The sequence below is a fragment of the Rhincodon typus genome, chromosome 8 (assembly GCF_021869965.1).
Source record: "Rhincodon typus isolate 14 chromosome 8, sRhiTyp1.1, whole genome shotgun sequence".
Lineage (NCBI taxonomy): Eukaryota > Metazoa > Chordata > Chondrichthyes > Orectolobiformes > Rhincodontidae > Rhincodon > Rhincodon typus.
Window position 1 is genome coordinate 34,669,616 of NC_063339.1, and position 27,741 is coordinate 34,697,356.

Consider the following 27,741-nt stretch of genomic DNA (forward strand, 5'->3'; position numbering starts at 1 on the left):
GGTCTAGGCCCGAAACGTCAGCCTCTCTGCTCCTATGATGCTGCTTGGCCTGCTGTGTTCATCCAGCCCTGCACCTTGTTGTCTCGGATTCTCCAGCATCTGCAGTTCCTACTATCTCTGATTCAACAGTAACTGTCCTGTTAGGTTCAGTGGTTCAGGCACAAGCACACTTACATTCGTATTCTATTCTTTCATGGTGTGTGTGTGTTGCTAACAAAGTCAGCATTTGTCTTTGAACTGACTAGTTGACTAATCTTGCAATTTATAGAGGACACTTATGCATTAATTACATTGCTTTGGGTCAGGATGAGGTACAGACTGTAGATTTCCTTCCCTAAGTGACAATCAATGATGGTCACAATTACTAGTTTTTATATTCCAGGTTTCTCCTACTTGAATTTAAATTGCACAAGCTGCCATGGTGGGATTTGAACTGCCATCCCCAAGAGCCTCTGGGTTAATAGTCTAGTGATATTACCACTGTGCCACCATTTTCTCATATAATCTCCATCTATTTCTGTCATTTTGCAAGGATTTTGAACTGGACAGTAGTATCAGATTCTTATACTTCAGATGATGTTTCCAAACATAGTTCCTTGCTTATTTTTTATCCCTTCAGTTTGTTTTCTTTGACAAGATCTAGGAAAATAAGATAAAGGTATATTTATAATGGCTTGACTATCTTTTCAGTGGAGGTAGAGGTAGGAAATTAATTTTCATGTCAACTAATTATAATGTAGAAAACTCAATAATGCCTTAACCCTACAGGGACACTCTGCAGAAAATGCTTAATGGGATCTGAATCTCATTAAATTATTGTTATTTGACAATAATTTGCTCTTTGTAGTTCATTAATACCGGCAGTATTCAGCTTTATCTTTCTTTCTTGTCTACTCTTGCACTAGCATCTCCTCAATTTTAAGTCACTCAAAAAAATCAGCAAAGCAGATCTAGAAGAAGTTAACACAGCTTCGAGTAATTAACAATCTTTTCAAAACTGTCATCTAATAATGTAAAATTAATTTCTTCTACTGTAATTGAAATGCTGAGAAATATGCTGAAAAATAAGAAGGTACACCACATGGAAGATTACCTAAAAATATTTTTCAACTGATTGTCTGTCAGCTTGGATACCTATCTCTTTCAGGCATGTTTGGTTTCACATAAATGAAGCAACTTACTGGGTCACCAGACTTTAAAAATTTGAAAATAGGGTGCTGGAATGATAGAAAAATAGATTAATTCTGACCCTCATTTATGAGTTTTAGGAAGGACAAATGGAGAATAGCAGCATGTGAGATTAGTTGGGTGATGGCACAATTATATGGCAGGGATTATACTCCTCATTTCAGAAATATAGCCTCCTAAATTAAGAAAACCCCAATAATTGATGAATTTTAATAATGCGACTGAAAAATAAGAGCAATATTCTAGCCCTATCACATGTATCAAGCTATCTGAGAGTACAGTTGTATGCCACAACTTCACAACATTTTGAAACTGGGTTTGGACCTTTCTGCTAAATAAAGAAAACCACACTGTTTTGGAAAGATAGGACCTGTTTAAAAAAACACTCTTGTGAATTGTGTAAAATTGCCTAGTCCCTTCTTGAGACAAAGCCATTAAAGTATCAGGTGCTGAAGAAGTACTATTTTCACCTTCATTTTCAAATTTACATTTATTTCAATGTGATTAATCATAATAAATTATACAGAACCAAAAGCATGTATGAACAAATGGTTTGTAAATTATAAATACTTTGTTAAAAAAAAACTAGGATTGGAAGACTGCTTGAAAAGCTAGTATCTACATTTAGAAAAATGTAAATCATTTAGCGCACCTTTAACCAACATATATTTGTGAGTTCTTTAAAAAAAATCAAGTATACATATTTGAAATACCATTACGAAGTATAGTTAAAATTTTGATTTCAAATTAATTTAGTAATTTCATTTTGGTAAGACCAGGCCATTAGACTGTTCAAGTTTTAGTAGGTAAATTATCTACAAAATAATATATTCAGATAAATATCACCATTACATAGAGACAGTAGACCTTCATAATATTAATGTGTGAACTTGTTTTGTTCCTGCAGGTAATAGGTTAAATGGTTATCAGGAATGGCATCTGATTCAAACAGAACCTATATATATGTTCCTGAACTTTGATCGTTATCATTTTTCTACGAGAGCAAACTTCTGACCAAATTCCTCGAGATGTGACTGAGTAAAGTTCATTAATGCTAAAATGTTTTGACAACTTGGTTCACCTTTCCCCCTCTAAAATTGTGAATATCTGCTATGTAGGGGTTGGATCAAGAAGACAGATTGAATTTTGAGGCATGGAGGGGCAGGAATATCGAGTTTCCAGTTGAGTTTATGTTACTTTGCAGAATGTATTGTTGCAAAATGGGGAAAGGAAGGCTTAAGGAAACATTTAGATAGCATTTATATGTCTGCTGATTTGCTTGTGCAAATAGCAAGGAAAAATAATACACTTGTGATACAAATCTGCCTGTCAAATCTCTGGTCATACAGGGAAGATCATAGTATGTAAACTTGTGCTAGAGATGCCCCCATGACCATGTGGATGTTGGCAAGTAAACCTCCACCAGCTAACCTGGAAGGCTTTTTTTCCATCCCATCTAACTTCATTATAAAATATATTAAATTCACTAATACCCACCTTCTGGATTTGTGCCCTCAACACAGAAGATTTGATCACAATTCCAACACAAATACCCTTTCACATTCAAATCTCTCCTGATTCAGCCCTTTCATCCATTATAATGCTGCTGTCGCCGTGAAGTCTTCCCTTCTCCAGCACTCTCCTGCTGCAAGAAGCTGCTGCTAATACAATACCAAGGTTCATCACCCCAAATCTGCAAACATTACATTTGTGTACGCTTTCTGAAAGGCTGGTCTTACAAATCATCTACTTCAGCAATGTTCTGTTCTATTGTTGCTACCTTTCCACAGCTAAATGATAAAGCCCTTCTCCTTGTCTTGAAGAATTCCTGTCTTCTCTTTTCCAAATATAACTGTCATCTCTGAATTATTATAGCTACCCAATCCATCATCAACTTGGATACCAAATCTAACTAGTTCATGTGCCTAGTACTGGGTATGCGCCCATGCCACCAGAATGACCTAAAACAAAACTTATTGCAAAATCATAGATACATTTTGATGCTTTTCATCTGATAACACTGATGACAGGACATCACAGAAAGGGCACCAACAGTTTCACTGTGGGTTTCTTGCCACATTCAAGGACATGCCAGCTTTTCGGGGACTTAGAGTTTTCCAATCTTCTATCCTCATTCTCCACATTCCCCTCTCCTTTATCTCTTCTGCAGTTCTCACTGAACTCATCTCATCCACGAAACCTACTATATGATCCACTCACCTGCTAACCAACCTCCTTTGTCCCATCATGTGGTCTGGTCCTTGGATCTTTCAAACTATCAAAATCAACCCCCTTTTGAAAACAAAACTTTCGTCCTCTCCATTCTCTGCAATGACCAGCACAAGTCCAATCCAGTCCTTCTCTCTAATGTGCTAAATCACAGCTATGCTGGCACCATTTCGTGTTTGAGCCCTTCTTATTGGGTTTCTGTTCTGTCCACAGCAGGGGTTACAATGGTCAAAGTTACAAGTATCATCCTTGATATCCTGACTTACTTATTGCCTTTGATATCATCAATCACACCAACCCCACACTCCCGACGCACTGTGCATTTGTCTCGTTGTTTTCTTATTGTAACTTCAGTGAAAAATCAGTCAGACCCTGGCTAAAATAAACAACTGTTTCTATCATTCCTCTAGGCATTTCCAGCAAAAAAGATTGGGAGAACCAATGCTGACATTATACCCTTTCAGTTTCGTAATTCACTTTGTGATATTAATGTCTGATTTTACTACTATTGATTCGACATCACCGGATGTGGCAAAAAGGGGTAATAATTGATAAATTGGATTTGGAGTAGCCCTGGAGACACCTGAGTCCTTTCTCACCACCCCACCAATAAAATCCTGGATGAGAAGGTCCATTGGGACTTCATCAATCTGCTACCAATTAAAGAGTAAAGTTGCCATAGTCCCAGAGAGTTGTTCTCTCATTGGAGAGGGTGACTGATGGTGAGTTTAACCTGAGGGTCACCACTCCTCAGGTGATGTTGAGGAAGTGGGACCTTCATGGAAACCTCAGGCAGTACAAGAATTGAACATGTGCTGTTGGTATTATTCTATGTTGCAAACCAGACAGCCAACTGAACTAACCAATCTTCAATGATCACTTAAAGGCCTCAACATTATCTCCTCAATTACTTGCCCTACCAGCAGACATAAAAAGTGGCTGGTTTCTTGACTGGGGAACAAGGGTGACAAACATGGCTTGTTGGGGAGGGGTTGGGGCTGAAATTTCCTCAATTTGTGGGCAATTGGGGACACAAAAATGGGACAAGGGGGTGGCCTCTGAAAGTACCCATATGTCCTTGCATCTGAATCCCTCTCCCCATAATCCCCACCTACAGAAGTGAAAGAAAAAGACCTACCTTTGTGCCTTTGGATCCCCTAAGGAGTAGGTCAGACTGACAGTCCTCAGGACCCAGGGATGCCACTGGCAAGATTTACAAAGGTCTGAGCTTGTCAGCTCTTAACAAGCTGATTTGGTGTGGGATTAACTGAGTTTTCTTGGCAGTGCAGGTGGTGAGTTAGTGAACACCTAACACACCAACCCCACATTTAGCCTCATACAGGAAATTTGCATTCAGATTCATCTTGGCATAGATACAGGCCATTCAGCAGACTGGGTCCATACTGGCTTTGTCTACAGCAAGCCAGTCATCGCTATTACCCTGCTCTGTCCTCTTAACTGTGCAAGTTTATTCCCTTCAAATGGCCATCCAATTTTCATTTGAAATCGCTAATTCCACTATCCAAGTGTGCAGCCAGTTCCAGTCCATTATTACTTATCATTAAAAGAAATTCTTCCTCAGATCTCTTGCCAAAAACTTGAAATCTGATGTTCCATGGGCCTTTATGAATAGCCAATAAACACAGCATTTCTTTGCCTTCAATATTTAAACTTGTCATAATCTTGCGGACCTCTATCAAATCTCCTGTCAACATCCTTCTTCAAAAGAGAACAACCCAAGCTGCTATCACCTAAGCTTCGAATTAAAATCCTTCATTGCCATCCCTGGAACTATTCTGATCTGCATTCTTTCAAGGAACCTAACATCCTTCCTAAAATGTATTCACTAGAACTGGTTGCAGTACTTCAGCTGGGGCCTAGAAAAAGCATTAAAAAGGTTCAACATAATCCCTCTGCTTTTATATGCAATAGATCTATTTATGAAGCCCAATATTTTGTATCTTTCTCTTGTATCATACTCTCTGAATATGCTACCTTGCATGCAAACACTTCCAAGTTTCCCTTTCCCTATATATTCTTTAGAACTGTGCCATTGAGTTTGTTTTGATTGGCAGAAGAAATAGGGACAAACTGTATCACACTTGCATGTATAATGTTGTAGTTGCCACATGTCTGTCCATTCTGCTAGCATATCTGTGTGCTGTTGTAGACAATTGGTTATCATTCTCACAGCTCATCACACCTGCTGGTATGTTACCTTCACCACATGTTGTAATTTTACTCTTGCAATCCAATATCAAAGTCATTTATACATGTCATAAAAAATTATTGACCCTTGGGCAACATCACTATCTCTCATCCTACAATATGAAACATAAGGTGAATACGATTCACTATTTACTGTCTTGAAGCTATTTTTTAATCCATGCTACACCAACACCAGTGTTGTTACACTGTAAATATTACATCACGTCCAGTGATTCTCCTCCCATTTCCACCTGGTCCTCTTAGGTGTAGCCCAGGGCTTTATGATTAGATATTCCCTCATCTTCAATTATATACCATCCTTTGGCAAAAGTACATGGAAACATGGAGTCAGGTTTCACATTTATAGAAGTTGGATGTAAATATACAATTTGAATTGTGTTGTATGTCTATTTGTGCATGTTATTTCCAAAATATGGTTATATTAAAGCAATATATGTTTTATCTAGAATACATTTTTAACATTGTTCATCTCAAATAGGTCAGAGGAGGGGAAGAAGTGCACAGACATCTATTCACACTGATACCTTTCAGCAATTTTAATTTATTGACGGTCAGTCACAAAACAAGTCTTTGAACCTTAATGTTAAAGAATGCACCAATAACTTTCATTTTAAAAAATTTCTACATACATTCCAAATGTAAACCGCGTATTTCAACTTTGCTGAAAGTGCGAGCTATATCACCAGTCCTACCTAACACCTTTCCTCTTTTAGTCCTCACAAGGAGACAGCTTTGTTTATAATGGGAAAAATTTCCATGCATACACCATATTGCTGGGGAGTGGGGGGGGGGATGTGACAGATAGAAATGGAGTAGAAGTTGCACAGTCATAGATGTGCAGGCTTTTTCTCTCTGTGAACTGCCTCTGCAGGCTTAGAGTGCATTAGTCAGTGGTTCTGCAGTTAAATTGTAACTGTCCTCAAGACTGCAGCTCCTTTCACGGGAAGAGGGAATAAAATATGCAGCAGCTTCCACCAACGTGACAACTGGAAGTCAACTCTCAACATGCCTCAGGAACAGATTGACAATCAGATACAAAACAGACTGCGACATAAATTTAAGACACATTATACACAAAGCTTGTGTCAATACAAGGAATTTAGTGCATACAGTATCGATAGTAAACAGTTCATTAAAGCTTATTTTAATTTCTCAAAATTAAAGGTTGTGTTTACGGATATTTTGTTAGGGTAAACATATAAACAATACTGTACATTACCCTCACTTCACCACAGAGAAACATATTGAAGCCTGTAGAGACCAGGAGCAAGTCTATTTTCGAAAGTGACTGTCAGAACTGTTAAACAGTCATGTACCACACACAATGCACCAGAAACCTTGCAGAGGCATGACTTTTCCTGAGGTTTAAATAAAATCTTTGACATTTAACAGAAATGCCAAATCATGGCCTGTAAAAGTGCAGGAACTTCTCTTGCTTTTTAGTTGCAGTTTAACTTCTGGCAAAAATCATCTCACGTGTTATATTTGCTGTGACAGCCAAAGCAAATTTCAAGGCAGGAGGCCAGTTTAAATGACTTTCCACTGCATGACACTCATGTCCTTCCCTCCAGTGGAAACCAGTTGACTGTCATCGTACAGAAAGTTTACACTGGTTACATGACTGCTGTGTCCTCCATATGTGTGGCTTGGAGCCTGCAAGGTTAAAAGAAGAGTGTTGATATGTTTGATCAATTAACTGTGAATTAGCATTCCTTCATTAAAAGGTGTTGAGACAAACTGATACCTGCGCTCACTTGAGTTCTGAAGGGACAGATATCGATCAAGAGTGCACTCAGCTATTGCCTATTCAATGTGAAGGAGCTCAACTACCACCAGCCACAACCTCTGTCCACACCGTAACCAGGAAACCATCCACACCTTAGCATCACCAACTCTGGTTGGCCAAACTCCCAGCAGCTTAATCATGTGATAGATGTCATCTGATCACATGACATGAGTCCACAGTTTGGAAACTGGTATTACATTTAGGTTTTATACGTTATATACTTTTCTGTAAATATTCCATCTAAGGGGAGACCTTTTGTGATCTGTTTTTCCATACCTGGAACTGTTCTGAGCTACCTGTAGCCTTTTATCTGAATCCTACTTTAGTGTTACTCACCAGCGGCACAGCCATTTTATGAACTCTAAAACCGACACCAAGACCACACTATCCAATCTGTGAAAATATCATCTTTTAAATTTACAGTCTTCTTGTCAGTGATATACTCAGCTGTCCCAGCTGTAAAGGGGTTTGAGATTCTTTGAAATGATGTGTAAAACATACTGGTATATAGAATGAAGCTTGAACCTCTGAATCTTCTGATACAAGAATAAGGAAAAACAGCAATACTCAAGTCAAGGGAAGAAATATAATTAAGGGGAGTTCAGATTTTGCACACTATAGGATTGTATAAGTTGGTAAACCATTTTGACCCCATAGATTCAGAAGTCACTCCCCATTGCTCCAATTAAACACCCCATGAAATAGTTGCTATTTAATTATCATGGGCTCCCTCATTTCAAGAGTTGCCTGCATGTGTGGTAAGGGCAGATCATCCAGCTGTCCCTTAAATAGTAAGGGGGCCCAGACAGGAATGTGATTTCCCTACCACCAGGTATCACCACTTCCTTAGGCTTATTCAAGATCCATTGAGTAACTTTCACTTTTGAATGTTGACCGGACAATTATTGGGCTACAGGAGGTTAGATTGGACCTGAACAACGAATCCCACAGGCTGGGTTGACACGAGAGATTCCATATATAATTGCTAGGCAAGCATTGGAGATGTGACGGAAGTGACATGTGCCAGCATAGCCCATTGCATGGCAATGACCCCTGGCTGATCCACAGTTTCTGGTAGGCATGATCCAGATGTATTCACCAAGCTCTTGCCCCATTGGTTTTTGGCCTTTATTCAGTCATTTTGTTAAATGACTGCAGATCCATTACTTAGGCTGCTGAAGCCAATACAACACTTGACTGATTGCTGTGTGATTAGACACCAATAGATTCAGTTCTCCACTGGAAATTGATGAGCAGATGGACTATAAAATCCCAGCCAGATCCCATAGAGTCTGACAATGAAGAATTACATTACATTAGATTGCAGACATCTAATACCTAGAATCCTGGGAGCACATTATTTAGGTTGGCCCTGAAAATACGAATGGATAATATGGAAAACAGCCTAAAGAAGGGAATAAATGTTTTAACAGAAGGGAGACGAAATTCTTAGAAATTAAGTTCGACACTGATATGAAGAATTCAGTAAAAGTAAAATCATACCCTGGCCTGTGAACATGGACATGAAAACAGATGCACTTTGCCAAAGTCATCACCTGTAGACAAGAGTTTTTTATCATTGGATCTGCACACAGCATTGATGTCAGTTCCATCTGATCCTTCAGGCCAGACTCCTGCAACACACAAGGTGCAGTACATGGTGGTTAAAAATTTAAGACTGTTCTATCTTAGACTTCTAAGCTTGTATTTATTGCCCATCCCTCATTGCCCTTGAGAAGGTGGTGGCAAACAGCCTTCTTCAACTACAGCATTCCATCTGGCGGAGGTACGCCACATTGCATAGTTTGGAGCAGAACTTGTGTGCCCAAGTGCTTGCTGCTGTTGTTCTTTGAAGTGGTTCAGATTGCAGATTTGGAAAGAGCAATCTAAAAAGCCTCAGTGAGTTACTGCAGTACATCCTGTAGATGGGGCACACTGTGTGTTGGTGATGGAGGGACTGAATGTTTAAACTTGTGTATGGGCTGATGAAATGGACTGCATTTCATGGACTGAATGGACAATATTTCAAGGACAAGTGGACTGGATAGTGTTGAGCTTCTTCAGTGTTGTTGGAGCTGTACACATCCAGGCAACTGGAGAGTATTCCATCACACTCTTCAGATGGATATATCAATCTGTACTTTAAATTCTTCAAATTAACCAGATTGAATCCACGTGGAAATTTCCAAATCAGACAACAACCTAAATATTTTAACACTGTCATCTGAACTAACAGGGTACTAACAAACTGCTGGAGAAACTCAGCAGGTCTGGCAGCACCTTTGGAGAGAAAAACAGAGCTGATGTTTCAAGTCTGGTATGACTCTTCTGAAGTCATTCCCTGTGTTTGTTTCAGATTTCCAGCATTTGCAATATGCTTCCTTCTTTTTCTTCTTCAAACTCTCGACATCCCTGATGTCTAGGGTTCCCTGGACCTGCTGCCCTTGCCTTACACTCTTAGGAGAACATGCTGGCTGTGAATTTCTTACTACACTACTTTTAAAAGATTCCCACTTTCCAGATGTAGACCTACCTGCAAGTAGCTGCACCCAGTCAATGTTTGCCAGATCCTATCTAATGACATTGAAATCAGCCTTCTCCCAGTTTAGACATTTCATTTCTGCACTGTCCTTGCTCCTTTCTGTAATTACTTTTCACAACCTTTTCTTTCTTTTCTCAGTTCCCCAAAATGTTTCCTTCTCACCCATTAGCGATATTATAAAAATTGCTGTAACAGAATACTCTTCAGGACAATCAGCTAAAAATGTTTAGCTTCATGTTCACCTAAGGATGAGAATTTAAGCATGCATTCATCCAGATTTAATTTTTAATGCTTTGTTTGCCCTTTAACAGTCTCTGCTTTAGGATATTTCATTGTCATACTTAACTCCAGTACTTGGAACTAGTATCCAGTCTAGTCAAAATATACAATCAGTTCACATGACCAATCAAGCTTCTAAGTACTCCATCTATTTTTAGTTATCTTTCTGTGATAGCCAAGTAGATTAAAAAGTATGGCAGTAACATTCACTTAATAGGATTATTGCTTTAAAATTGGATTAATCTTTTTAAAAACAGATCTTATAAATTCCACAGTATCTGCAACTCATTAAGAAGTCATCAACATGTACAATGAAGATGTCTGAAAGGTTTGTATATAATTCCAATAAAGTATTGCAGCAACCCTCTATAATCGAGCACAACCTATTTGCAGCATAGCAGATCTCACCAAAAATACCAAATCTTGAAAGTTTATTAAAGCCATTATTGCATGTGTTTGTTTGCCGTAGCTTTTCTTCCACATTTCCTGCCTCTTTAGATATTTTTAGAAGTACTTCTCTTTGGAAAATATTGCCCCGCAGAAACACAAGTTTTATGTCGAATAGCCTGACCTCTAATCCCCAATGAAAGTGTGACTAAAAAAGCAACAAATATTTTAAGCTCTGATTTCCAGCTGTGGGAGAAGCTATTCTGACAACTATACTACCAAGTCACTTTTCAAAATCCACAACATCTTGTCACATTCTAGCCTTAAGTCTCTTTAGCAGGGGTTTTTCAGTAATAAATGTGACATGGTTGGTTAATCTTTACCTGGAACCTCAAAGTATACTCCAAACTCACTCGAACTGTCTAATTCCCTTTGTTTTACTCCTCTTACTATCTTATCTTCAGTGAATCAAGCTGCTTTGCCCAGGACAATGTCAAGCTTCTTGAGTGTGCTGGAGTTGCATTAGTTTAGACAGTGGGAGAATATTGCATCATATTCCTGACGTGCGCCTTTGCACACAGACAATTACGAATCAGGAGGTGAGTTACTTGCCACAGAATTTCTAGACTCTGTTCTGCTCTTGTAGGCACAGTATCTATATGCCTAGTCCGGTTCAGTTTCTGGTCAATGGCAACTCCAGGATGTTGACATTGGGAGATTCAGCAATGGTAATGCTATTGAACATTAAGGGACGATTTCTGGTGCTGCAGCCTTTGACAAATAATGCTTTTGGTTCTCAGTAAACAGGCTAGAGAGAATGAGAAATAAAAACCGAAACCAGTTCTGAGGAAGGGTCACCGGACCCCAAATGTTAATTCTGATTTCTTTTCACAGATGTTGCCAGACCTGCTGAGCTTTTCCAGCAACTTCTGTTATTGTTTCAGAATTAAAGATAAAGTCAAAACGCTGGAGAAACTCAAGCAGGTCTAGCAGCATTTGTGGAGGGAGACAGACGGTTAGATTCTCTCTTCTTAGGGATGTTCACTGCCTGGCACTTGTATGGTACGAATGTTACTTGCCACTTATCAGCCCTGGCCTGGATATTGGCCAGGACTTGCTGCAGTTGGACAAGAATTGCTTCAGTTTCTGAGGTGTTCCAAATGGTGGTGAACATTGCACAATCAATGGCAAACATGCTGACTTCTGGCTTTATGATGGAGGGAAGGTTATTGATGAAGCAGCTGAAGATGGTTGGGCCGAGGATACTACCCTGAGAAACTCCAGCTGTGATGTCCTGGAACAGAAATGATTGACCTCCCACAACCACAATTATCTTCCTTTGTACCAAGTACGACTCCAAGCAGCGGAGAGTTTTCCCCTGATTCCCACAGACGCCGGTTTTGTTAGGGCTCATTGATGCTACACTCTGTCAAATGCAGCCTTGATGTCACTTTCACCTCACGTCTGGAATTCAATTCTTTTGCCCATGTTTGGGCCAAGGCTATGTGAGGTCAGGAGCAAGTGGCCCTGGTGGAAATGAAATTGAGTCTAATTTAAATTTGCCAGTGTCTTTTCCTGTAAGTCAAACAGTTGTCATATTTCTCCATACAGTAGAAGCCACTGGAATATATGTCACAAGCACCTTGTCTGGATAATGGGTCTGTGGCTCTGTTTTCACATATTACACTATCCAGTCTTTGACTGCATTCCACTGATCAGAATCCTCATTGTCAAACACAAGAGTACACGGGGTTCAAGGTATCTTGCTTACTTCTATCAGCTCCTCAGAGTCTGAGATTTCATAATTAATTGTGATTAATCACAAGGAATGAATGTTAACAGTTTGAATACATGTTCGATTAGTACTGTCTTACCATCATCCCATATTACCTTACCAGGGCCTTTTGGCTTTGTTTGACCCATTCTTTTATCTTACACTTAACGTCCTAAATTCAAGTCTACCTTAGATGGTCTAATATACTGGGCACACTTGTTGCTGATGAGTTAGAAGCTCAAATCCAGAAATTTCCTAAGCATTCAGGTGTGGCCTCAGAAACAATGAGTGCTGAGACAGCAGCTTAGTAGACACCGCCCCCCCACTGTATTAAAGGCTGTTAGACCTTCCAGCCGTCTACCCTTATCCCCGACCATTCTATCTCCAAGGCCACGTGCCATCTCTATGCCTCCTCAACTAGTATCTACAATGTATAAAATTAATGATCCTTATAATGATATTTAAATGCTGATTAAAGAAATCCATCCAGAAATCTACTTTGAAGAACACTGCTGCTTTTGCAATCTTACTAATGACTCAATCAGACATTGTCATTCATAGTTTCAATGACAGAAGCTTTACCCAGTTTCAGAACACCCAGACTTGTCCAAATAAACATAGAGATATATGAAAATAAAGATCAAAGAAAGTATAACTTATTCTAACCTCATAAAGGTGTCATTCAATCAATACTAATACTCCACTTTAGCCTGTGTAAACAGACTGCTGATGAGCAAAACTATTAATGAGTCTCAGAGCTCAGCTACATCTTTATTCTGACGCCATCTTGAGAAACAGACATCAGGTCACCTGCTTTGTTGATATAATTGTCAGATGGTTTCATTGTGAATGCTTGACTGAGTTCCAAAGATGCACTTCCCAACTCAATCAACACAGTTTCAATCTGCTTCTATATACAGAAACACAATTGAATCTACCATTAATGCCCAACAATATAACAAAAAGATACAATTATGATAATATTAAGATGCAATTAACAGAAATTCTGTAACCCAACAGCACCAGACAACCTGCAGGCTCAAAGTATCAGGCAGCAACACTAGAGCATAAGATAGCATATACCACCATAGCACTAGGCAGCACTGTTGGCACAGCAGGAGACAACTTACAGTATTAAAACATCAGACAGCCATAAATCATTTTTTGCTACAGTATAACGTTACGTGGTTGTAAGTCTTCACACTAAAGATAAATAAGAAAAATACTTACCAAAAACATGAAATCCTAATGTGCAGGTATAAGTGGCCCACTCTACATCCCTGACCTGTTCAACACTCACCACTTGCTTGCAGACTGAAGGCATCCCTGTTCATGAAAAACAAAGTAAAATTCAAGGATTCAATCACATTGGAGTGAATGGTAAATAACAAATATTATTACAATGCTCTGGATTCCACAGGCTACTCTAGAATTATTTTAAGGCATAAAGCTATAAATTCAAGAAACTAAGCATGCTTCCATCAAAGTTATCCTTATGATGGGAATAATTACTGATAAGCATACATCATACATATCCATTTAAATGCAGACTGAAATCATAAGGGCTGACTTTAACTCACTCAAAATCAATTCATTTCAACAACAGTGTCAACATCTAAAATTAGAATAAGTCTTAACAATTAAATGCCTACCTCTATTTATTTGATAATATTCTTTTTCAGACTTCATCAACACCTCCGTAACCTTGCAATCTCCACTGTACAGAAAGTCAAGGACAGGATGTGCCTGGGAACACCATCTAAGTTACCCCTGAAGTCACATACTATCCCAACCTGAACTCCTTTTGTTATTCTTAAATTAAGCGAGGTCAAAATGTTGGAATCCCCAGCTAACAGCACTGAGCCTGGCTAGACACCAAATTTCCGAAATGAGTAAATAAAATAAAAGAAAGCCTGCAATAGACATTGCGATCTGTCTATCAACAGTAGACCTCAGGTAATAATTGCTTATATTTATAATGGCCTGGATGTTGTAGGAGAAGTAATGCTAGTGTTATGATCCCAGCTGATTTTATTATTGGACAAATCAGATTCCCAAACTGAATTCTGGTTTGATGAATCATTTTTTTTTTACTTAATGAGGCGGTCTTTCACTGAGACACAAGTGTATAGGCCTGCATATTTGGTTTTAACAATGAACAGAAGTTTAGTATGTAAAAGAAATGAAGGTAATTTAGAATAAACCAAGCTATTTATGTATGATATAATTTGAAAAAGTTCACACAGTAAAAGTATAATCCCACCTATCCCAAAATAGTAACTTTACAGTAATCAAACATTGCACCATGTTTGCTTCCCTGTCATAATTATAGATTTAATTTAGCTGTTGCTTTCAATTCCTGGCCTTGAGAATTTGGTAGCCTCTTCTTTAACTAGTCACACAATTGATCTTAGACTTTCTCAACTGTGAATGACCCCTTCAGGATTCCAACTTGGTCTGGTACTTTCAAAGTAAAATCCTTACTCTAAGGTAACATGTTTCCTAACAGTTCTAAACTAACTGCTTTCTCTAGAAGAAACTGTTTTATGCACCTAGCTTCAACCAGAATCTCTGCAAATTTTCTTTCCAATCTATGGGTTTTTCCTCTAAGAGAAAAACATCCTGATCCTTCTAAACAGAAAGCAAGCTAATCGTCCTTGATGTTTATTCTGTAAATGTTAATTACTTTACTCATAAAACTTTCCCAATGCAAACAAATACTGATTATCACTTCAGGGACAACATCTCTCACAATTTTTTTTTTAAAAGGTCATGTCATGGCTTCAAAATTATTGACAAGCTAATTACTAAATAGCTCATGCACATAGACCAAAACCCACACGCCACTTGTTCAAAATTCAAACTCTAAAACAAATGATATTAAAATAATATATATGTAAAAAACAAAAACAAAGTTGCTGGAAAAGCTCAGCAGGTCTGGCAGCATCTGTGAAGGAGAAAACAGAGTTAACGTTTCGGGTCCGGTGACCCTTCCTCAGAACTGATGGTGGCTGGGAAAACGTCAGTTTATATGCGGAAAATAGGGAGGTGGGTGGGGTAGGGAGTAAACGATAGGATAGAGCCCAAAGAGAGAGAGAAAGACAGTTGGACAGACAAAGGAGTTGCTAACGATCAGGCTGGGAGGGTGAATAGTTGTTAATGGGGACTGTTAGTGACAAACAACAGGGGGTGTGTAGTGGCAGGCTATGTGGTAACAAGGCCTGCTGTGTGAGGTGGGGGGCTGGGACAGGGGAGAGTTTAGGCCCTAAAATTATTGAACTCAATATTGAGTCTGGAGGACTGTAGGGTCCCCAAGCGGAAAATGGGGTGCTGTTCCTCCAGTTGTGGGAGGGGGCAGGCGAGGGGTTGGCGGGAGAGGAGCCTGACCATCACCTTGTCCAATTCGTGGATGTGGGTGAGTTGGCAACCTTGGATTGTGTTCAATCCTGGGGACAAGGGTGGGCTTGCTGATCTGGCAGGGCTGATGGGCAATTCTGGAGGAGAGGAACTAGCACGTTAATTGGTAGACCATTAGAAGCATTCCTGCTTTGTCTGGACCACAAACAGTGTTTCAAATTGGTTACTTCTCTCTGTTTACTTAATGGGGCTCAAGACCTAGGAACGCTGTCCAGTCAGAGTTTAAGGTTGAAGAATAATATGTGGCTGGCAGCCTCATTATAATATTTAAATACTAAACCAGCCATCCGAGTGCAGCTTGATCAACTGCAACCACCACACCTCTGTCCCACCTACGTTAAAATTAGAAGTAGGCAGCTTGGAGGTGGGAGGAACTGCAGATGCTGGAGAATCCGAGACAACAAGGTGCAGGGCTGGATGAACACAGCAGGCCAAGCAGCATCATAGGAGCAGAGAGGCTGACGTTTCGGGCCTAGACCCTTCATCAGAAAAGGGGGAGGGGAAGGGGGTTTTGAAATAAATAGGGAGAGAGTGGGAGGCGGATAGAAGAGGGATAGAGGAGAGGATAGGTGGAGAGGAAACAAACAGGTCGAAGAGGCGGGGATGGGGCCAGGAAAGGTGAGTGTAGGTAGGGAGTTAGGAAGGGGATAGGTCAGTCCAGGGAGGACGGACAGGTCAAGGGGGCGGGATGAGGTTGGTCGGTAGGAGATGGAGGTGCGGCTTGGGGTGGGAGGAGGGGATAGGTGGGAGGAAGAACAGGTTAGGGAGGCAGGGACAAGCTGGACTGGTTTTGGGATGCGGTGGGGGGAGGGGAGATTTTGAAACTTGTGAAATCCACATTGATACCATTGGGCTGCAGGGTTCCCAAGCGGAATATGAGTTGCTGTTCCTGCAACCTTCGGGTGGCATCGTTGTGGCACTGCAGGAGGCCCAGGATGGACATGTCGTCTGAGGAATGGGAGGGGGAGTTGAAATGGTTCGCGACTGGGAGGTGCAGTTGTTTGTTGCGAACCGAGCGTAAGTGTTCTGCAAAGCGGTCCCCGAGTCTCCGCTTGGTTTCCCCGATGTAGAGGAAGCCACACCGGGTACAGCGGATGCAGTATACCACATTGGCAGATGTGCAGGTGAACATCTGCTTGATGTGGAAAGTCTTCTTGGGGCCTGGGATGGGGGTGAGGGAGGAGGTATGGGGGCAGGTGTAGCACTTCCTGCGGTTGCAGGGAAAAGTGCCGGGTGTGGTGGAGCTGGAGGGGAGTGTGGAGCGGACAAGGGAGTCACGGAGAGAGTTGTCCCTCCGGAAAGCAGATAAAGGTGGGGAGGGAAAGATGTCTTTGGTGGTGGGGTCGGATTGCAGATGGCGGAAGTGTCGGAGGATGATGCGTTGGATCCGGAGGTTGGTGGGGTGGTACGTGAGGACGAGGGGGATTCTTTTTTGGTTTTTATTGCGTGGACGGGGTGTGAGGGATGAGGTGCGGGAGATGTGGGAGACACGGTTGAGGGCGTTCTCGACCACCGAGGAGGGGAAGTTACGGTCCTTGAAAAACGAGGACAACTGAGATGTACGGGAGTGGAATGCCTCATCCTGGGAGCAGATGCGGCGGAGGCGAAGGAATTGGGAATAGGGGATAGCATTTTTGCAGGAAGGTGGGTGGGAGGAGGAGTATTCTAGGTAGCTGTGGGAGTCGGTGGGCTTGAAATGAATATCGGTTTCGAGGTGGTTGCCGGATATGGAGACAGAGAGGTCCAGGAAGGGGAGAGAGGTGTTAGAGATGGTCCAGGTAAACTTAAGGTTGGGGTGGAAGGTGTTAGTGAAGTGTATGAACTGTTCGAGCTCCTCGTGGGAGCACGAGGCGGCACCGATACAGTCATCAATGTAACGGAGGAAGAGGTGGGGTTTAGGGCCGGTGTAGGTACGGAAGAGGGATTGTTCCACGTAACCTACAAAGAGGCAGGCGTAGCTTGGGCCCATGCGGGTACCCATGGCTACCCCCTTTGTCTGTAGGAAGTGGGAGGAATTGAAAGAGAAGTTGTTGAGTGTGAGGACGAGTTCGGCTAAGCGGATGAGGGTGTCAGTGGAGGGGGACTGGTCGGGCCTGCGGGACAGGAAGAAGCGGAGGGCCTTAAGGCCATCTGCATGGGGAATGCAGGTGTAGAGGGACTGGACGTCCATGGTAAAGATGAGGTGTTGGGAACCGGGGAATTGGAAGTTCTGGAGGAGGTTGGAGGCCGTGGGTGGGAGGTCACCTGAGGTGATGAGGTTGTGGATGGTTTGCGAGATGATGGTTTGGTGCTCAGGGGTGGGGTCATGATCAAGGGGGCGGTAGGAGGAGGTGTCGGAGAGTTGGCGTCCGGCCTCGGCGATGTAGAGGTCAGTGCGCCATACTACAACTGCACCTCCCTTGTCCGCGGGTTTTATGGTGAGGTTGGGATTGGAGCGGAGGGAGCGGAGGGCTGCACGTTCTGCGGGGGAGAGGTTGGAGTGGGTGAGAGGGGTGGAGAGGTTGAGGCGATTGATGTCTCGACGGCAGTTGGAGATGAAGAGGTCGAGGGAGGGTAGGAGGCCTTGGGGTGGTGTCCAGGAGGAGGGGGTGTGATGGAAGCGGGAGAAGGGGTCAGTAGAGGGAGGGTTAGGTTCACGGTTAAAGAAGTAAGCGTGGAGGCGGAGGCGGCGGAAAAACTGCTCTATGTCCAAGCGTGAGCGGTATTCGTTGATCTGTGGGTGGAGGGGGACAAAGGTGAGCCCTTTACTGAGGACTGACCGTTCGTCCTCAGTAAGGGGTAGGTCTGGGGGGATGGTGAAGACTTGGCAGGGCTGGGTGCTGCTGTCTCCTCTGGAGCTGCTGGCTGTGGAGGTGGTGGGCGGAGCTACGTCGGCGTCGGCTGTGGGCCTGTCCGCCTGCTCCTGCCCCACCGAACTGATCTCCAACTATCTCGACTCCATTTTCTCCCCCTTGGTCCAGGAACTCCCTACCTATGTCCGTGACACCACCCACGCCCTCCACCTCCTCCAGAACTTCCAATTCCCCGGTCCCCAACACCTCATCTTTACCATGGACGTCCAGTCCCTCTACACCTGCATTCCCCATGCAGATGGCCTTAAGGCCCTCCGCTTCTTCCTGTCCCGCAGGCCCGACCAGTCCCCCTCCACTGACACCCTCATCCGCTTAGCCGAACTCGTCCTCACACTCAACAACTTCTCTTTCAATTCCTCCCACTTCCTACAGACAAAGGGGGTAGCCATGGGTACCCGCATGGGCCCAAGCTACGCCTGCCTCTTTGTAGGTTACGTGGAACAATCCCTCTTCCGTACCTACACCGGCCCTAAACCCCACCTCTTCCTCCGTTACATTGATGACTGTATCGGTGCCGCCTCGTGCTCCCACGAGGAGCTCGAACAGTTCATACACTTCACTAACACCTTCCACCCCAACCTTAAGTTTACCTGGACCATCTCTAACACCTCTCTCCCCTTCCTGGACCTCTCTGTCTCCATATCCGGCAACCACCTCGAAACCGATATTCATTTCAAGCCCACCGACTCCCACAGCTACCTAGAATACTCCTCCTCCCACCCACCTTCCTGCAAAAATGCTATCCCCTATTCCCAATTCCTTCGCCTCCGCCGCATCTGCTCCCAGGATGAGGCATTCCACTCCCGTACATCTCAGCTGTCCTTGTTTTTCAAGGACCGTAACTTCCCCTCCTCGGTGGTCGAGAACGCCCTCAACCGTGTCTCCCACATCTCCCGCACCTCATCCCTCACACCCCGTCCACGCAATAAAAACCAAAAAAGAATCCCCCTCGTCCTCACGTACCACCCCACCAACCTCCGGATCCAACGCATCATCCTCCGACACTTCCGCCATCTGCAATCCGACCCCACCACCAAAGACATCTTTCCCTCCCCACCTTTATCTGCTTTCCGGAGGGACAACTCTCTCCGTGACTCCCTTGTCCGCTCCACACTCCCCTCCAGCTCCACCACACCCGGCACTTTTCCCTGCAACCGCAGGAAGTGCTACACCTGCCCCCATACCTCCTCCCTCACCCCCATCCCAGGCCCCAAGAAGACTTTCCACATCAAGCAGATGTTCACCTGCACATCTGCCAATGTGGTATACTGCATCCGCTGTACCCGGTGTGGCTTCCTCTACATCGGGGAAACCAAGCGGAGACTCGGGGACCGCTTTGCAGAACACTTACGCTCGGTTCGCAACAAACAACTGCACCTCCCAGTCGCGAACCATTTCAACTCCCCCTCCCATTCCTCAGACGACATGTCCATCCTGGGCCTCCTGCAGTGCCACAACGATGCCACCCGAAGGTTGCAGGAACAGCAACTCATATTCCGCTTGGGAACCCTGCAGCCCAATGGTATCAATGTGGATTTCACAAGTTTCAAAATCTCCCCTCCCCCTACCGCATCCCAAAACCAGTCCAGCTCGTCCCTGCCTCCCTAACCTGTTCTTCCTCCCACCTATCCCCTCCTCCCACCCCAAGCCGCACCTCCATCTCCTACCGACCAACCTCATCCCGCCCCCTTGACCTGTCCGTCCTCCCTGGACTGACCTATCCCCTTCCTAACTCCCTACCTACACTCACCTTTCCTGGCCCCATCCCCGCCTCTTCGACCTGTTTGTTTCCTCTCCACCTATCCTCTCCTCTATCCCTCTTCTATCCGCCTCCCACTCTCTCCCTATTTATTTCAAAACCCCCTTCCCCTCCCCCTTTTCTGATGAAGGGTCTAGGCCCGAAACGTCAGCCTCTCTGCTCCTATGATGCTGCTTGGCCTGCTGTGTTCATCCAGCCCTGCACCTTGAGCTTGGAGGTGGGCTGTGTTTGGCTTTGAGATTTTAAAATTTTTCACATCCCACAATGACCCAAATGTACTCATTTCTGGGAGTTACACTTCTTATTTGTGAGGATTTTTCAATTGGATTGAAGATGGCATTGTTGCTTCCCTTGCTTATACACATTACCAGCTTAGTAGAGAACTCCATACTGAAAAAGATTTCTACGTATTATAGATTGCTGCCGAAAATTCCACAAATAAGTCTTTGGGCAGCTGTAACCACACTTCAAAATGTTGTAGTGTAAGCATGTAAACAAATAGTGGGGGCTGTTTCTTCATCACAGTAAAAAAAAAGGATCAGTATGTTAACAGAGTTAACTGTTTTGTGAATTTGCCCCATGGTAAGTGAGTCCCATGTTAAGATATCCTTGCTTAACTTGGACACTTCCATTTAACATCAATAGGGGATGCTCTAATCTAGCCTTTGAATTTATTTTGTCACTTGCTGCAACTGTTGTTTGGAATTCTACTCGTGCTGTGGAGCATTGCCAGAACTGGGGCCTACATAACTTAAAGCAGGGATGTCTATGGTGAAGCGAATTAAATTGAGGGTACGTAAGGTATCAGAATTGAAGGAACACAAGATTTTTCAGAGGGTTGTCAGGTTGAAGATAGTGAGATGATGCTGTGAAGGTGTGAAAGCAAGCATGAGAATTTTATCTCCTGTCACCCACCCTCCTGCAAGAATGCGATCCTGTACTCCTAAATTCTCCGCCTCTGCTCCCAAGGTGGAGCGTTCCACTCGCAGACATCCCAGATGTCCTCCTATTTCAAGGACCTCAACTCTCCCCCTTTGGTGATCAAAATTGCCCTCAACTGCATCTCTTGCATTTCCCCCACTTCTGCCCTCAAACCCCCTCCCCGCAACAAAACTAAAGACAGAATCCCCCTTGTCCTCACATATTAACCCACCAGCCTCTGCATCCAGCGTATCATTCTCCGCCACTTCCACCACCTACAATCCCCACAACCAAAGATATATTTCCTTCCCCATCCCTATCTGCTTTCCGTAACGACTGCTCTCTCCGCGACTCCTTTGTCCGCTACACACTCTCCACTAACCTCACCAACCCCTGCACCTTTTCCTTCAACCGCAGGAAGTACTACACCTGCCCCTGCACCTACCCCCTCATCTCTATTCAAGGCCCAAAACAAACCTTCCATATCAGACAGGGGTTCACCTGCACATCTGTTAACTTGGTCTACTGTATCCGCTGCTCCCGATGTGGCCTCCTCTACATCGGTGAGACCAAGCATAGACTCGGAAACCATTTTGTAGAGCATCTGCGCTCTGTACGTGACAAATGACAACACCTTCCGGTCACCAACCATTTTAACTCAACCCCCCCTGGATAACATGTACATCCTAGACGTCCTCCAGTGTCACAATGACGCCACACACAAACTGGAGGAGCAGCACCTCATACTCCACCTCGGGAGCCTACAGCCTGATGATCTAAACATGGAATTCACCAGTTTTAAAATCTCCCCACCCCCAGCCTCATCCCATGTCCAACTCCCCTCTCATCCCCACCTCCTTGACCTTACACAACCTGTCCATCTTTTCCTCCACCTATCCACCCCACCCACCTCACTGACCAATCCCCAGCACTCCCTATCTGCATCTACCTATCACCATCCCACCTACTTTCCCCAGCCCCACCCCTCCTCTCTTTATTTCAGAGCTCCCTTTCCCCTCCCCATTTCTGAAGAAGGGTCCCCACCCGAAACATCAGCTTTCCTGCTCCTCTCATGCTGCCTGGCCTGCTGTGTTCCTCCAGCTCCACACACTGTTATCTCTGAATCTAGCATCAACAGTTCTTACTATCTCCAATAAGAATTTTAATATTGGGATATTGCAAAAGTCTCTCATTTGCTTTTTGGTCACATGAATTGTCCTTTTTAAAAATAATTCACAAATCAAACTAACTTTAATTTAGAATGTACAAAATGTGTACTCACAGTACAAGATCTCATAGTCTCCGGAATTAGACATTAAATACTGAGAGTCAGTTGACCAGTCAAGATGTGTGATAAAACTTGAGTGACCCTATTGGTGGGGTAGGGGAGGGGTTTGTAGGAGAAAAGAGAATGACATCAAGGTGAGACGTAAACCTGGTTGCAATTGTACATATAACTCCCTGCCTCTGTGCTATTATTTCAAATATTTCATGCACTAAAAGGTTACATAGCACTTTAACACTTCTTTTGATGCCTTATTTTCATAAAGCAAGCTCTGCACAATTATTAATGCCCTCAGTGAAATGTGAAATTTCTTACAGCACGATAAAAGGTGACGATTTCAAAGTGATTGAGTAACATCAATGGGATTAGTGTAAATGCTGCTATTGGATTAGCTGCTCATCATACACTCCCAATCTTTATTCCTAACGGGGAGGAATATAATAGATGAATGATCTGACACCATTACCAGTTTACACTGACACCTAATGGATGGAGTAAAGTTGGATTTTCAGAAGGCAGGGGGTTGATTCTCAAAACTAAGACACATGGGATGGAAGGTAATGTAATGATTAGATAACAAACAGAAAACAGACAGCAGGAATAATTGGGTTATTCTCACATTGGCAGGTTGTGACGAGCAGGGTATTTGAGCCCCAACTGTTCACATATTTATCAATGATTTGCATTTTTGGACCAAATGTAATACTTCCAACTTTGCAAATGATACAAAGCTAAGCAGGAATGCATGGTGGGAGGAAGATATAAAATGTTTTCAGGAGGATTTGGACAGGCTTAGTGAGTTGGCAAGATCATGGCAAATGGAATATAATGTGGAAAAATGTGAGGTTATCCACTTTGGTAGGAAGAACATTGATGTGCCACATATTTCTTAAACATTGAGAGATTGGAAAGTGTAGATGTGAAAAGGAACTTGGGTGTCCTTGCTGATAAGTGACTGAGAGCTAACATGAAGGTGCAGTAAACTGTTAGGAAGGCTAATTGAATGTCAGCCTTTATCACAAGAAGATTTGAGTACAAGAGTAGTGAAGTCTTGCTTCAATTGTATGTGAGCTTACTTAGACTGCACCTGGAGTACAGTGTGCAGTTTTGGTCTCCTTACCTCAGGAAGCATATAATTGCCATAGAGGGAGTGCAACAGAAGTTCACCAGAGATAGTAAGAACTGCTGATGCTGGAGTCTGAGATACACAGTGTGGAGCTGGAGGAACACAGCAGGCCAGGCAGCATCAGAGGAGCAGGAAAGCTGACGTTTTAGGTCAGGACCCTTCTTCAGAAATGGGGGGCGGGAAGGGGGCTCTGAAATAAATAGCGGGGGATTGGGCTGGGGAAGGTAGGTGGGATGGTGATAGCAGATAGGTAGTGGTGGGGATTGGTCAGTGAGGTGGGAGGAGTGGATAGGTGGGAGAGAAGATGGACAGGTCAAGGAGGCGGGGATGATGGGGAGGGTTCTTGGGATGAGGCCGGGGGAGTGGGGTGATTTTGAAACTGGTAACGTCCACGATGAGACCAGTGAGTTGTAGGCTCCCAAGGCGGAATATGAGGTGCTGCTCCTCCAGTTTCTGGGTGGTGTCGTTGTGACACTGGAGGATGGTCATGTTGTCCAGGGAGTGGGAAGGGGAGTTGAAGTGGTTCACGACTGGGAGGTGTTGTTATTTGTCGTGAACCAAGCATAGGTGCTCTGAAAAGCTGTCTCCGAGCCTCCACTTGGTCTCATCGATGTAGAGGAGGCCACATTGGGAACAGCTGATATAATAGACCACATTAGCAGATGTGCAGGTGAACATCTGTCTGAATAGGAAGGTTTTTTTGAGGCCTGGGATGGAGGTGAGGGAGAAGGTGTAGACTTGTTCCCAGGATGGCAGGACTGTCCTGTGAAGAACGATTGGGAAACTGGGCCTGTATTCTCTAGAGTGTTGAAGAATGAGAGGTGGTTTCATTCAATCTTACAAAATATTTACAGGGATAGATACTGTATCCTGTAAGATAATTGGGAAGTCATTAGGACAGAGATAAAGAAACATTTCTTTACCCAGAAGGCAGTGAATGTTTTTAATCTTTTCCCAGAAAGTTGTGCAAGTTCAGACTTTGAGTATATTTAACATAACAGTTGATACAGTTTTGATTATCAATGAAGTAAATGGTCATAGGGATAGTGTGGATAAAAGGCATTGAAGTGTTCGATCAGCCATAATCATCTTAAATGGCAGAGCAGGCTCAATGGGCTGAACGGCCTACTTAGTTCCTAACATTGCTTTCATTGATTTAATAAACCACTCTTGTAACGCAAAAACAACATGCAATGCAGTTTCAATTTTCATTAAATGCAACTTACTGAGCATTTACCAACTCGGCTGTATTTTCTGCCATTTTCATTAACTGTGTAGATGTAAATATAATTATCATGGGAGCCAATTGCTAAGAAATTTCCCTCTAAAGAAAAGTACAAAGTAGAATAGATCACTGATAATGAAACTGGAATAAACCTGTGCAGTTCAAAAGTACAATATCCTTCTCAATTAAAATAAAATGTCACTGGTTGACATGACTAATGTTACAGTAATATCAGTTAAATATTACTATCACAAAAATCATCCTTCACCAGTTTCCAATATTTTTAATCCGATCATGCAGTCACTATATTTCAATGACTGTCCATGTCTCACAAATTTAAACTCAATATTGTCAATGATATAATGCTGACATCAATATGATTGTTTGTCACAAAGTAGACTTGTGATTGTATCAGAAAAGGCAAACATTAAACACCTGCAATGCTAATTGTATTTTTGATTCAAACTAAAAAAGAATTGCGTCTAATTAGGGTGCAGGTAAATACATATTTTGCTGAATTAATTCAAATACTAATTGTCCAATTCTCTCTCACAGCCTTTAGCATAAAGCTACCTGTCAGGTTATTCTGCACTGGGTATTCAGACCGTCAATATTTATATTAGCATCTCTCGTGTGCAAACTACATAGGAAATGATCTAAATGAAAATAATAGACCTCAGGAACACTAAATAGGAATTTGCTTAGGAATTAAAATCTGGAACAAAACTTTTGATAAAAACACAAGGGGATTTTTAAACACATGAGCCAGAAAATTGGAATAGTGCAGCTTTAGTGAGAGCTAACAACCATTTGGAGCCACAAGTCGGAGCATCAAGGTGTAGCCTTAGAACCAACAATAACAAAATCAAAAGCAAAGTGACTGCCAATCAAGGCATTCTGGGTGTCTGAATATCTAGCATCAGACTCCTTGCTCCTGCCTGGAGGAATTTCGTCAGAAAAGCTGTAAACGATGTATGGTCCTACGTCATCAGGAATGCCGTTTGCCAGCCATTTGTTACACAATTACACAGCAGCTATAGGGAAATTGGTGATATGTATAGTCTGTCATCAACGGTAATCTATCATAATGTGAGAAGACAACAAATAAATGGATAGAAAATTTGTTAAGGAGACAAGTAACCGTAATATAAATGCTGAAAAGTATAGCTTAGAAAACACCTGAGTGGTTCATTCTTGCCAAGATCAGAGATCAAGATCTTGGAGAAAAAAAGGAGACAAAAACTTGCTAAATCTTTGAAATTCATTTTAGCATAAACAATCATAGAATGGCACAATATAAAAGTAAGATCAGTAAACCCATCACACCTTTGCTAAGCTACCCAATTCGTCTCAGATATCTATTCTTTTTGGTTTTTTCTAAAATCAAGGTTTTGGTATTTTTTCAATTGTAAAGGCAACAATAACTGAAAATGAAAAACTTAATGTGTATTGTGGCGATGAGTTATTTCCAGCACAGCAACTAGAACATATTAAAAATAATCAATACTAAAGTGAAAATAATAACTTCCTGTTATGTACCTGCAAACGTAAAGCTGTGAGAAGTTACACCAGTCAGTGAAGAGGTTTTGAGATGATTTCTTCTTTGCTAAATATAAACTTCTATTGAACTATTTAAAAGTGGTGGGTACCTGGTGAATAACGCATGACTGAGAGCTGTTCATTTCCATCAGTGTGAACGGTCACCAGATCCTTTGAGTCCGTATCCAGAACTAACCACCTATGTATAAAACAAATTAAACGATGGTTCCATTGAAACCTAATTAAGTATGTCAAACAACCTCAAGTGCAGAGCTAATCAGATTACTCAGCAACTTTTGTAGGAATTACTGATATGTACGGGTCTGTATGTTCGCAGTTTTGAAGTCCTGCCTCCATTTCCAGTCAATATGACTTCATACTAGTAGGAGAAGGGGATGGAGTGTGAAGTGCACAAATGTAAAACACTAGTCCACCCAGCCATTTGAAATTAGTGCTGGGTTTAAACAGACTCCATTCTACATTGTTCTAAGGGCCTTAACCCGCAGTGTGGGAATCTTGAATTGATGGAAAAGATGTAATATTCTTGAATGATGGATAAAGTTTCTTTCAATGTCAAAGTTTAAAGTTATTTAAAGCCATAGCCCTTTAAAAATGAAAGTATTTAAAGCTGTCAATTAGAGTAAGCATAAAACACACTTTTTTCCAAGTGCACTGATTGACAAGCAACTGTTGTATAAATTGCCATCTATTCTTGTGGTTTCAATAGAGTCCATTGTTGACATTTTCCAGGACTAGGCAACTTCTAAATGTTTGGGTGAGTTTCATAGGCCCAAAACTAAATATATGAAGATGAGGGTTGTGCTCTAATATTGATTCACTGTTTTAAAGAGGCTATTAAAGACTTAGCTGCTTTTGATGCGGTTACTGAATAGAAGTTGAGATAACAAGGTGTAGAGCTGGATGAACACCGCAGGCCAAGCAGCATCAGAGGAGCAGGAAAGCTGGCGTTTTGGGCCTAGACCCTTCTTCAGAAATGATCAGTTATTACTTCAAACATGCTTACGTGCAAGTAGAAATGTTGCCATTGAATGCGCTTCTCTGTCTGATAACAATGTTTCTCTACAGGTATTAGTGGTCTGCTTAGCATCATGTTGATTGACTGATTACCTTCCTTTTCTTTTCACGAGAACTGTACCTGAGCTAACTGTGCTTGCATCTGAAACTATAACTGAAAATTCAACA

At 42.5% G+C, this 27,741-nt stretch overlaps 1 protein-coding gene across 5 annotated transcripts in view; it reads right to left on the reverse strand.

Annotated features, from left to right (window-relative positions):
* Positions 1–6,167: 6,167 nt before the first annotated feature.
* Positions 6,168–27,741, reverse strand: part of eml1 (EMAP like 1) — a 256,780-nt gene continuing 235,206 nt past the window's right edge. For 3 of the 5 annotated variants that reach the window (XM_048600146.1, XM_048600147.1, XM_048600145.1), the window contains exons 17-22: positions 26,649–26,737; positions 25,001–25,098; positions 22,646–22,733; positions 13,645–13,740; positions 8,936–9,066; positions 6,168–7,299 (exon numbers count right to left, since the gene is read on the reverse strand). In XM_048600146.1, the coding sequence (XP_048456103.1) occupies positions 7,174–7,299; positions 8,936–9,066; positions 13,645–13,740; positions 22,646–22,733; positions 25,001–25,098; positions 26,649–26,737 (628 nt within the window). In that variant the 3' untranslated portion in view covers positions 6,168–7,173. The remainder of the gene's footprint in view (positions 7,300–8,935; positions 9,067–13,644; positions 13,741–22,645; positions 22,734–25,000; positions 25,099–26,648; positions 26,738–27,741) is intronic. The other 2 variants (XM_048600148.1, XM_048600149.1) reach the window with 2 other exon arrangements.